The following is a 13,474-nucleotide window of genomic DNA, read 5'->3' as shown; positions in this document are numbered from 1 at the left end:
ACTGCTCATTTGCATACATCACCAGTAATAAAAACTTTGGAATAATATGATTTTATGCTTTTAAAAAATGTCACTTATACTCACCAAGATTTTTTTTTCACCAAGCATTTATTTGATAAAAAATACAGTAACAGTACTAAAAAAATAATAATGTGAAATATTACAGTTTAAAATAATTGTTTTCTATATACAGTATACAGTATCTATGTCTTTACTGTCACTTTGGACCAAATTAATGTGTCCTTGTGTCAGTCCTCTGTCGTGTGTGTCTTGTGTTCCCACCTCATGTTTCCATATTTGGTTTGTTTCCTGTCCTTGTTTAGTGTGATTATTAGTTTATTCCGTTCAGCTGTGTTTGTGTAATTAACCTGTGTATTTAAGTTCCTGCCTGTTCAGTTTCGTGTCGTCTGGTGTACTCGTTACTCCCCGGTGTTCCTGTCTGTGTCAGCCTTGCCTTGTCTTGCCCTGCCTTGTTTAGAGTCATTAAAGATTGTATTTTGAGTTTACATCCTCGTATCCGTGTTCCTGTATCCTCCTCGTGTGTGCACCGTGACACTTTGTTGAATACAATTTTTTTTTTTTTTTAAAGCTTACTTTAAAAAATGCACAATTGTTGTCCCTGGACCACAAAACCAGTCTTAAGTAGCATGGGTATATTTGTAGGAATAGCTAAAAATACATTGTATTTTCTTTTATGCCAAAAATCATTAGGGTATTAAAGGGATCCCTGGGTATTAAGGCTTGTATGGCTTAATATAACGTAAATTATGTCTCTTACTGAAATATGTAGTTGAAAACCCATCAAAGATTTATGTTATTTTTAAAAATCCCATCGTTTTATACATATTTTGTACTATGGGGGGGCGCCATTATTCTGATGACGTAAAATACTAGCGCTACCTGTTGCTATTTTTACCACAACACAGTTCGGAATAGACAACTCGGAAAATAAAATACTGATATGATGACCACAGCTACTGAAAGAGCTTACAGGTGGAGATGGATATAAGTATAGGTTTAAACCAAATGCTGTACCATTGATTTTTCCCCACAAGGAATAAAAATAAAAAATAAAAAGACCATAGAAATAAGCGCCAGTAGCTCACCGAGTGCAACCATTTGATGTCATCGACACAGAATGTACTGTGCACATAAAATAATGGCGCCCCCCCATAGTCCAAAAACTTTATTTATTTTTTTAAATAACATACATTTTCATGGGTTTCATGGGATACAGACATAATTTACGTTATATTAAGCTATACATGTTTTAATACCCAGGGATCCCTTTTGGGGAAGTCGTGGCCTAATGGTTAGAGGGTCGGACTCGTAATCCAAAGGTTGCGGGTTCGAGTCTCAGGCCGGCAGGGATTGTAGGTGGGGGGAGTGAATGTCCAGCGCTCTCTCCACCCTCAATACCACGACTGAGGTGCCCTTGAGCAAGGCACCGAATGCCCAACTGCTCCCCGGGCGCCGCAGCATAAATGGCTGCCCACTGCTCCGGGTGTGTGTTCGCGGTATGTGTGTGTTCACTGCTGTGTGTGTGCACGTTGGATGGGTTAAATGCAGAGCACGAATTCCGAGTATGGGTCACCATACTTGGCAGTATGTCACTTCACTTCATATTAAGATATATTAATGTTCCATTAATGTTTTGTAAATTTCCTACCATAAATATATTCAAACTTATTTTTTATTAGTAATATGCATTGCTAAGGACTTGATTTGGACAACTTTAAAGGCAATTTTCTCAATATTTAGATTTTGTTTGTACCCTCAGATTACAGATTTTCAAATTGTTGTATCTCAGCCAAATATTGTCCGATCCTGATAAACCATTCATCAACGGATAGCTTATTTATTCAGCTTTCAGATGATGTATTAAACTCAATTTCGAAAAATTGACCCTTATGACTGGTTTTGTGGTTCAGGGTTACAATAATTTAGCACCAGCAACTCAAAATCGATAACAAAAAAATAATTATATAAAAAAAGAAGAAAATAAAAATTATTTTTTCTTACCAAATCAGCATTTTAGAATGATTTCTGATGGATCATGTGACACTGATGACTGGAATAATTATGCTGAAAATTTAGCATTACTGTACATGGTCCCACTTTATACCTGTGAACTTACATAGTAACTAGATGTGTACGTAGTATGTAACCACATTGTAAGTATATTTCTGTAACTACACACATGTATCAACCCTCAGAATGGTATTTGTAAGTACAAATGTGTAACAGGACATTGGTAACAACACTTTTTTCACTTCACTAAGTACTCGTGTAACAGGAATTATATAACTACGTTTTGTAACAACAGTACGTATAAGAGTAATTGAAACAATTTGATCCAGGGGGTGGAGATGGGTAGGTTTAGGGGTGGAAATGGGATCCAGGGGGTGGAAACAGGTAGGTTTAGGGATATGTAAAGTGGGAGGAGTTGGATATCGAGTTGGTGAAGTTGGTGCACCACTGTAATACCAGTGTTCTTACATGGTAACCCCTCAGGAACTGTCCACTTAATATAAAGTGTAACATTCTGGACACCAACCACAATTTATATGTAAAGCTTAACTTACTGACTGCTGCTGTGTAACATCAAAGTAATTACATGGTAAATCCATAGGAATTATCTACTTAATATAAAGTGTTTTATAGTTAAATCTTTCTTTATCAAAAAATGCTGTTAGTCATGTTACACATTTGTACTTTCATTACCAAAAAGTGTTGTTACCAATGTCCTGTTACACATGTGTACTTACACATACCATTCAATGGTTGTTACATATGTGTAGTTACACAAACATTAGAGCTGTAGATACTATGTACCAATGTGTACTTACACTGTGGTTACATACTACATACACATCTAGTTACTATGCAAGTACACAGGTATTAGAGACACTTAATATAAAGTGGGACCCTGTACATCAAATTAATAAGTTACATTTAAAATTAAAATATAAAACATTTTAAATTGTAATACTTTTATTTACATTTTTTTTTTTTTTTACCATATTACTGTTTTTATTTTTGACCAAGTAAATGTAGCCTTGGTTAGCAGGAGAGACTTCTTTAGAAAACTTAGAAAAACAAACTCTTAATTATTCCAAACTTGATAGTGTCAATTGTTTTTGAAACCTTTTTGAATCTGCAACAGTTGCTCATGTTTCTGGGAATTGCCAAATCTCATTGAAAATGAATGACTTTGCGTGGCTTCAAATGGCTGTCAGAGTGCACGTTTCTTTAAGAGTGAGTAATCCATTGATAGGGAGTCCTGCTTGAGCTATAATGACAGCTATCCCCCCCCCCCCCCACACACACACACAGTGAGAGCAGAGTGCACCTGCTGGAGTGAAGCATATATCGGGCATCCTTGATAGCTTCTCCTGCTCAGCCTCATAATACACTCAACACAATCTTGATATCTTTCCTCTGGCTTCAAAGTGAAGTCCTGACCTCTCTGATTGTCATATTTGTCCACAGACTGTGGTTGCTGAAAATTGTCTAACCACAACAGCGCCTTCAAAATCCAGTTCTCATCTTGACAGGGCAATGGAAGTTTTGTCTACATATAGATAGCAGTTGGGTGCATATTTCATTGTTGCCGTAAGAGCTCTTTGTCCTATGCAACTTTATAATTTTTTAAAGAATATACAGTGTAGCTTTTCACCAATGTACTCTTGTGTTTTGGACAGGTCCTCAGCTTAGGATACTGCTTTGCTGTGGTCCCCACCATAGTTTTTAAATAAACCACTAAGACTTCATTGGTCAACCAACCTGTTCAACAAAGTTGAATATTGTTGCTAGCTGCTGAGTAGTATAAGCCAGAATTCACACAGTTTTTTTCAGCAGGACATATACATGAAAGCTCAATTTTAACACTTACCTGGCTGCCTATGGAGGTGTCATTTTGAGGCATCATACTGTAAATATGTGACCTGCTCAGTGACAGATGTATCCAAAATGGTTGGTAAACTGAGAAAAATATATATTATTAAAAACAAATGCAGATAATATTCATTAAGCAAAATGTCTCTTATGTACACTTTTTGTACTTTTTTGTATTACTTTGAAGATACATTATAAATCATTATGTCTTAATCTTTTGTCGTGCTTTAAAAAAGTAGTCTGTAGTCTATTGTTCAATATTACATTTAAAGGTAATATATTTCAAATAAATTGCAACTTCATCATTACAAATGTGTAACTACAAATATATTAAATGCATGACCTACAGCATTGGTCTCAAACTCAATTCCTGGAGGGCCACAGTTTATCTCCAACCCTATTCAAACACACCTGATCCAGCTAATCAAGATCTTCAGGATCACTAGAAACTTCCAAGCAGGTGTGAGTTGGGGCTGTGGCCCTCCAGGAATTGAGTTTGAGACCACTGACTTACAGGTTTCAATAGAAGATACCTTACATTATGTTTTTGTTTACCTTAAATACTTGTCAGTACATTTGACAGTATGCTATTTCAGAGACTTAATTATGAAATTACACAAAGATGTTCCTAAATATTAATTCAGTTTTGAGTTTTACTTTCAAGCCTTACTTAAGGGGGTCAAAAATCAATTCAGGTAATTTCATTTAATATGCATTTAATACTTTTAAATTATCATGCATTTTCATTTAATTGCACTTAAGTATTCTTTTGGTAATAATTACTCTTTTTTAAAGTATGCCAAAGTGTGCCTGCCTTTTCCATATTTGTTAAATATTAAAGGGTTAGTAAACCCAAAATTGAAAATTAGCCCATGGTTTACTCACCCTCAAAGCATCCTAGGTGTATATGACTTTCTTCTTTCAGACGAATCCAATCAGTGGTATAATGGCAGTGGGTTTTTTTTCTTTTTTTTTTTCAAAAGTCCAAAAGAAGTCAACTAAAGCACATTCATCCATAATAAAATGTGCCTCACACGGCTCCGGGGGGTAAATAGGCCTCCTGTAGCGAATTGATGCATTTTAGTAAGAAAAATATCCCTATTTAAAATGTTATAAACACTTTTCTCTCACTTCCGCTATCTGTCATAGGTGGAAGCTATTCCGCCAAATGACATAGGACGTATGCGTCGCACGCGCCTCTGAGATATTCTAGTCTCATGGGTTTGTTTACAGGAGCAAAGGAAGCATAGTTTCCTTATTTTGGAAAATGAAAACCAGCCTCCTCTTGGCTTATATCTAAATCATCTTTACAAATCCTCATTTTGTGCTTCTAATTCGTGCATTTTGTTTTGCTTGCTGAACGCATCCGCATTCGTAACTAATCTCCAGCGTGAGCGCGACACATACGTCCTACATCATCTGCCGGAACAGCTTCCGTCTGGTCTGATCATATTAAAAATGGACAGATTAACCAGTATTTTTTTGTGTGCAGGCTGATGTTGTGATGGTTAGCTTAGCAACATGCTAACTCTAAACTCTGCTTCATATGTGAAGCTCTATTTATTCGCTGCACAGAACTGCTGTTTATGTAGAGTGTTCTAAATCAGTCACTTATGAGCTTCCATTTGTGTTAGGATACTGCCATAGAGGACAACTGCCTCACTCAGTTTTGGAACCGAATCAGTGTTCACATGTACAGTGGGTACATTCATTATCTTTTACTGATTTTAAATCTATTTTTTTCCACAGCCCATATATTAACTTCCTATTCAGATTCTTTAGGGTCTGGATGTTTTTAAGAGGTCCAAATGAGCTTTTAGTCTTTAGTGTTATGCAAGATCTTCATACAAGCTTCTGGGTCAATATATAATTGAGGGAGTTTTCATGTCCATGAGATTTATCTCGCAAACATGCTTATTAAAATAAAATTTTAAAAGTCTTCAGTGTTCTTCATGATCTTGTCTTTACAAATTCCATAGTTAATTATTATGGAAATAATCATTTATTTATAAAAATTGACTAGATATCCCTAAAATGTCAACTAAATAACCGTCCGAAATTAATTACAACCACAATCTCATTACCTAAAAAGACATTTTAAAAACTTATTCAAAAACAGTTTTAATTATATTATTTACATTAAGTTGAGGTAATTGTGAACAATGTGTCTTTTTGGGCAATATGTCACATTTTCAATAGAAATTGACAAATTGAATATGTGTCCGAGAAGTCGCTGTCATCTAAGTTACCCATAGCAAATACACCCCTCAAGGAAGAGTGTGTTTTCCAAATCACATGACCTGCTCCACATGATGTCATTTCCTCCTGAAGAGAAAACTAGCAAGACTCCAAGGTATGTTCTCCCTCCACATTTTCAGTTATTTCACCTAAAGTAGTGCTTGGGGCAAATGTGTACTTATCATATGTCAACAATGTTACTACAATGAATTCATAAATAACTTTGAATTTCAATTTTACTCAGTTGTACATATAATATTTAGAAGAACCTCTCCGTAAAATGCCATGTGGTGTCTGGTGCTAGGCAACCATTTTGATTTTATCCCTAAAAACAGCAAAAATGTCAACTAGGTTACCAGTCACCTATGTTACTCTGCAAAGGTAACTTAGTTGACCAAGAGTAACATAGTTGACATTCATGACATGTTCTTATAGTTTTCAGGAGTTCATTTAATATTCTAATTGTACAGTAACTATAAAATACTTTGCAATAAATATTATAAAAGTAAACTTGTTTTCAGGCAAATGCCACGATTATCTGCTGCAGAAAAGCAGCGCCGTTACCGTGCACGGCGAGATGCTGATCCTGCAAAAAGGAGGCATACTTGGCAAAAGGCCGGCAGAAATGGAGAGAAAAGAGGGAGCAAGGTGCATACTATAAGCCCATATCTGAACAGAGTGAGAGGGAAAAACGTGCAAAGAGAAAGGCCTGGAGAAGAGCCCAGGAACAGAGCAGACGCAGAAAGAAACAGAATTCTGCTATTGTTACCCCACCACTGAGTCCTGACAGCGAGGAACAACCAGTTCCAAAACCAGGAAGGTTAGAAGGTTATGTAGAAAGAACCTCAAACAGAACAGAACAGGTTGATTCCTGCCCCACAGCACGTGACAGCACGTCATGTTGAAATAAAAAGAGATGTGTGGGAAGATATTGCCAAATCATATCTTCATGGCTAAGGACATGCGCGCACACACACACACGCTAACAAACACGTGGCACAAGCACACGGTCAAGCACACACACATATAGACACCAGACGTGTATAGTCCAGGTGCCAGAAAGTAAAAATCCTGCCATGTTTTTGGATCTGCCTCTACATCTAGAACAGGTGTTTTCACTAACGAGCTCATCTACCTGGTAGAGGAGCTGGTTAGTGATGGTTGGAACAGCTGCTGGACAGGATTTCTACTTTCTGGCACCTGGGGCCTGTTCCATAAAACAAGTTTACCAAATAAGCCAGGCTTATTTCAGTAATTCTGACTTATTTTCACTTGATTTGGTTTCTGAAAGCAAAATTACCATAGCTCAAGCTCAGTCACTGTGGTAACTTATGCTGGCAAACTAACCTGGTCCGGAGCAGGCTAACTGTCAGGCTAAGCTGAGCTCCTCTAACTCTGACCAATAGGAACGCATCGATATTACCACTGACTCTCTCACATACAGGCCCGCTTTCACAGACAGGGTTTAGACTAAGCCAGGATTAGGCTATAGTTCAATTAGGACATTTAAGTCATTTTTATAAACATTCTTAGAAAAAAAAACATTACTGGGGTGCATCTTGAGACAAAACAAAGGCACTGATATATTTTATGATCAGTCAATGCAAGTTTATTTCAGTTGAAACAGCTCAGACTTACAATTTAGTCTAGGACTAGGCTTAAGCCTTGTCTGTGAAACCGGGGGACAGTCAGTTTAATTTATTATCGGTCCAAAAATAAAAGTATACAGAAAATACACCTTAAATAATCAAATAAATAAAAAATAGGCTACAACCAACTGTATTTAATGTATTGTGCCCAAAATGTAGGCGAATGACATTTTAACATAGTTGCTACTCGTTCATGCAGTTGATCAGAAGTTTCTAGCCATGCAGCCTTTCTCTCTGAATTTATGACAGCTGTACCTTTTATGGTTATTAGAACATTAAAACATTACAATCTAAAATGGCTCTTTAAAGCATTAAAGTATAAAAACACAATCAAAAGTTAAAATCACTGAATTAAAAATGTAAATTTATAATAGAAATCAGAGTACATTTTAACTGATAAGAGGAACACACATTTAACTCATTTGAGCTAGTGATTAACAGTTGCTGCTATCATAAAAATACACTTATATGTAGGAAATTAAAATTCAATGTGTCACATTTAATGTCCAACAACAAATATTTTAGCAGAATGTATATTTTATTCAGAATTCTGCACTATTATTCTATCCTGCTCCGTCTGTGTAGCGCGCATGCCTCGCATAAGCCTCGCCCACTCCTGACAGCTAAATGGATATATTTGCATATATGGCTTTCTGACATTTACAGATGTAAAAAATATACCTGTGACGTATCAGTTATGCACTGAGGAAAACACAATGTTTCAAATGCGTTAAACAGCACAAATATTCGCTGTTTGCTATGGTGGATCGATCTGATCCATGATCGACATTAAGGGCTGCTTCAGAATAAGCGTGTACGTCACATTATCCTGACTCACTGAACCTGGATGGCATTAGTCAGATTGCGTGAACTTGAATTGTCGTTTATGGAACCGCTTTAGTCCCGATTGATTTGTTAGGTTATTTCAAGTCAGGTTTTGGACTTTAATCCCCGCTTTTCTCCTTTATGTCATGAAATATTCAACAGGTCTTGATTAAATGCAATAAAAGATTAGCTAACATATAATAATTGATATAGTTTAGGATTGTTTTTGTTAAATACATCATCCTACTTTGTCATGTCCAGTCAACTATGTTACTTTTGTCAACTATGATACTGGGCTGTCAATTAAGTTACCATTATGTTTTTTAAAAAATGTATGTATTTCAATGGTTCCCTAATCTCCAAGTAAATATTTAGAAACTGAGTAGCTGTCAAATATATACCTCAGCATAATTTCATCACGAAAATTATCATGAATCAAGCAGTTTGGAAACAAAATATACAGACCGGTTACTTCAGTACTTGAAATTTGGGGTTTCAATTGAACAAAATGTGTATTTTCTTAATTAATTGGGCATTTTAATTGAAAAGGTAGGTAAATAGACACATATTCTTCCAAGAGTAATGATTTTTTTAAATGTCTGACATTTACTTAAAGTTAAAACTTATAGGTTTTGTCCGTAACATAGTTGACCAAATAATGAGTAAACTTCTTGTTTTTAAAACTAAATATCTGAAATCAATTATGCCTGAGCTTGGCAATGACTAAAAACAAAATATTTCAGGGATGATTTATCAGGGAAGATAATAATATTTTGTAAATAAATATATTTTTTCCCAGAATTATTCAAACTCAAAATCTCCCACAATTATATATTGACCCTTCTGCACTTCATCTGCTCCTCAGGCTGGTCCAGCGAATAGATCTGTCTTGCCAAGAATTGTGCCTTTTTTATTTCTTAGCATGCAAATGTATTTTTATTTAGGTTCTTTGTGTCTGTGTGTAGGTGTGGCAGTGTGGAGGAAGTGTGGAGGTCTTGCCCTGTGCCCGTATCGCCCATATTGAGCGTGCCCACAAGCCCTACACCGAGGATCTCACTGCCCACGTGCGCAGAAATGCTCTGAGAGTGGCTGAAGTGTGGATGGATGAGTTTAAAAGCCACGTCTACATGGCCTGGAACATTCCACAAAAGGTGAGGTCTATTATGTCAGCTACTATACTTACCGCTAGAAAGTCCTGTTAGCATTTACATTAACTAAAGTGGCAGATGCTTTTATCCTAACATGTCTTATAAATGAGAAATGTTAAAGCACAATTCATCCAAAGGACACAAAGGAGAAAGTTGCAATACAAGATTTAGGGGTTAGGTTTCAATATTGTAATTAACTTGCCCATAGTAAAAAAAATTATATATTTATTTCATACTAAGTATAGTTAAACTCTATTAACATATTTACTGACATATCAACCGATACTTACTGGAATAAAAAAATATTATGAAACTTCATTTGGAGTACTTGTGCACATTGCACATTTCCTAAAATGAGTTTCCACCTTATATTTTTTCCGTAAGAGCTGGTGTAAATTTTATGTTTCTGACCTGTGGTGGTGTCCGCCTCCAGTTATTTTTTAACTTGCAAAACTGCTTAATTCTGCATTGAAGAATAAGGTGGATAGGGTTGTTCTGGTGACATTTGCGATATTCCACCATCAAGGAACAGTGAATGTGAATGTTCTGGAAAGTGCCTCATTGTGATGGCAGCACAAGTGCCACTCATTCACAGACCCCAGCAGTCTCAGAGGAAGCATAGATGTGTAAAAGTGAGTGTGTGTAGGAGGGTGCAGATTTTATATGGAAGCATCAGTGGCTTGAATCTGATGTGATTAGTTAATCTCCTTACTTATGCTGCCTGTAAGAATATTTTTCTTAAATGGATCTCTGATAAACTGCCAACAGTCTCAGAATGGCTTATGGTAATATTTGAGTTTATTTCATTGGAATATATTACCTATAGGTGAAAAGGGGAAATGGATATGTTTTATCAGACATGGAACCTATATATGAACCTAAAATTGATGCAAGTATAAGGATTTTTTTATTTAAACTTTTTTAAGCAACTTTTTATTTATTTATGGTACATGTATCTAGTGTCAGAATGCACTTTTTGTGACCTGTAGTCATTGTTCTTTTGTTAAAAAAAAGAATAAAAAATAAGTGGTGGCCAAAATTAGATTTTTGTTTGCACTAGGAGTCTGACAACAGCCAGTGCATAACGTTTTTTAAAAAGTCTGATATACTCTTAATTAGAAATACTTTCTTAAATTATGTCACAAGCATATTCATTCTTTTTTTTCTTTTAGTTACAAGTTTAAAACAGGAAAAGGAGTTACCCATAAACAATTATGCCCACAGTCAGTACTGTACATTCATACAGAACTTTGAATAATTGGAAAGTAAATCTGATTATAAAGTCTGTAGAAGAGTGATTAGAATGCGTAGAGAAATACAGTTGTTATTGTCTATTAAGCAGCCATTACCTCATTTATAGTTCTCCAGCCCTCAGCTCTGCTTCCAACCATATGTTACAGTGCTCCATTTATTTAGGGAGCTTTGGCCCTGCTTGTGCATTTATCAGCGAGACAGCAATTAAGATCTGGTGAAAGCAGAAGGCGTCGTGAGATTGCTGCAGATTCCCAGACCCAAGCTGAATGTTGAGAGGAGGGAAAGGGAGAAAGGGAAGTGATTGGTGACGCAGGAACAAAGACATGACTCTAGTGTGCTGAGCAACATGAACTGAGATGTTCTTTGCTATTTCAGTTCCAGTGGTTTGGAGCGCAATGTTGCATTTCCATAAGTCTGATAATCTCTTTCTCCGTTGTGAGGATGAATGGTTGTGCTATATTATGATTATATTCATGACTAAAGGTCATTGTGTTACATGTCAGTCCTTGTCTTGTGTTTCCCCTCCTCTCGTGTCCCTATTTGGCCATCCTCGTTCCTTTCCTCATTAGTTTAATTAGTCCCTAGCCCTGTGTTTGATTAGTCCACACCTGTTCCTTGTTTTCCTAGTGTTTATAAGCCCTGTGTTTCCTAGCCCCTGTGTCCGGTCATCACGTCAGATGTGTTCGTCTCTCCCCATGATCCCTGTTTGTCGGCTGGTTGATAATAAATGTGCTTATTGGAACTCCTACGTCTCCTCGCTCCTTGTTTCCCGAGAGGGAACGTGACAGATGACCGGACCTACAAAGCGATGGAGTTCGCCGCCCGCCTCCGCGCCCTGATACTCCGCGATCTCCCCTTCGTGGAGTACACGGAGGAGTTCTGCGAGCTGGCCGGGAAGGCGGAGCTGCACGACGCGGTCATCCTCCAGCTCTTCCGGCTCGGGGCCTGTCACCACCGCCCCATGAACCTCCCAGACACCACGGGATTGACCTGGAGGCTGGGGATATACCGGTGTCTGGGAGACTTCCGGGCCCGAGTCGAAGCTAGCCCGCCGTCGTCAGCGGCTCCCCCGAGCCCGCCGCCGCTCGCGCTTCCAGAGCGCCCCCGCGAACTCGCGCTTCCAGAGCGCCCCCGCGAACTCGCGCTTCCCGAGCGCCCCCCCGCGCCGGCTCCACGCACGTGCCCTCCAGTGCCGGCCCCACGCACGTGCCCTCCAGTGCCGGCCCCACGCACGTGCCCTCCAGTGCCGGCCCCACGCACGTGCCCTCCAGTGCCGGCCCCACGCACGTGCCCTCCAGTGCCGGCTCCACGCACGTGCCCTCCAGTGCCGGCTCCACGCACGTGCCCTCCAGTGCCGGCTCCACGCACGTGCCCTCCAGTGCCGGCTCCACGCACGTGCCCTCCAGTGCCGGCTCCACGCACGTGCCCTCCTGAGTTCCCGCTGGTTCCGTCCAGCCCTCCTGAGTTCCCGCTGGTTCCGTCCAGCCCTCCTGAGTTCCCGCTGGTCCCGTCCAGCCCACCTGAGTTCCCGCTGGTCCCGTCCAGCCCACCTGAGTTCCCGCTGGTCCCGTCCAGCCCACCTGAGTTCCCGCTGGTCCCGTCCAGCCGTCCCGAGTTCCCGCTGGTCCCGTCCAGCCGTCCCGAGTTCCCGCTGGTCCCGTCCAGCCGTCCCGAGTTCCCGCTGGTCCCGTCCAGCCGTCCCGAGTTCCCGCTGGTCCCGTCCAGCCGTCCCGAGTTCCCGCTGGTCCCGTCCAGCCGTCCCGAGTTCCCGCTGGTCCCGTCCAGCCGTCCCGAGTTCCCGCTGGTCCCGTCCAGCCCACCTGAGTTCCCGCTGGTCCCGTCCAGCCCCGCGCCTCCCGTGCGCCCTCTAATGTCCGCGCTGCAAGAGCGCCCCTTTGAATCCGCGCTGCAAGAGCGCCCTCAAGTGTCCGCGCTGCAAGAGCGCCCTCAAGTGTCCGCGCTGCAAGAGCGCCCTCAAGTGTCCGCGCTGCAAGAGCGCCCTCAAGTGTCCGCGCTGCAAGAGCGCCCTCCTGCGTCTCCGCTGGTCCCGTCCAGCTCTCCTTCGTCTCCGCTGGTTCTATCCAGCTTCGCGCCTCCCGTGCGCCCTCAAGTGTCTGCGCTGCAAGAGCGCCCTCAAGTGTCGGCGCTGCAAGAGCGCCCTCCTGCATCTACGCTGGTCCCGTCCAGCTCTCCTTCGTCTCCGCTGGTTCCGTCCAGCTCCGCACCTCCCGTGCGCCCTCCGGCGCCCGCTCCTCCAGAGCGCCCTCCGGCGCCCGCTCCTCCAGAGCGCCCTCAAGCGCCCGCTCCTCCAGAGCGCCCCCAAGAGTCCGCTCCTCCAGAGCGCCCTCAAGAACCCTCTCCTCCAATGTGGCCCCCAGAGGGGAACTTTCCCAAAGAAATTTTGGGGGGGGGCCATATAGTCTCAGTCTGTGTGGCCAGGCCAAGGGCCAAGGCCACGGAGCA

At 40.6% G+C, this 13,474-nt stretch overlaps 1 protein-coding gene across 1 annotated transcript in view; it reads left to right on the top strand.

Annotated features, from left to right (window-relative positions):
• The window catches only part of LOC306878242 (polypeptide N-acetylgalactosaminyltransferase 18-like), a 107,630-nt gene that overhangs the window by 70,128 nt on the left and 24,028 nt on the right, over positions 1–13,474 (top strand). The window contains exon 7 of the mRNA XM_079430462.1: positions 9,575–9,760. Within this exon, the coding sequence (XP_079286588.1) occupies positions 9,575–9,760 (186 nt within the window). The remainder of the gene's footprint in view (positions 1–9,574; positions 9,761–13,474) is intronic.

The sequence above is a fragment of the Barbus barbus genome (assembly GCF_936440315.1).
Source record: "Barbus barbus genome assembly, chromosome: 2".
Lineage (NCBI taxonomy): Eukaryota > Metazoa > Chordata > Actinopteri > Cypriniformes > Cyprinidae > Barbus > Barbus barbus.
This window is presented reverse-complemented; position numbering and strand designations above follow the sequence as displayed.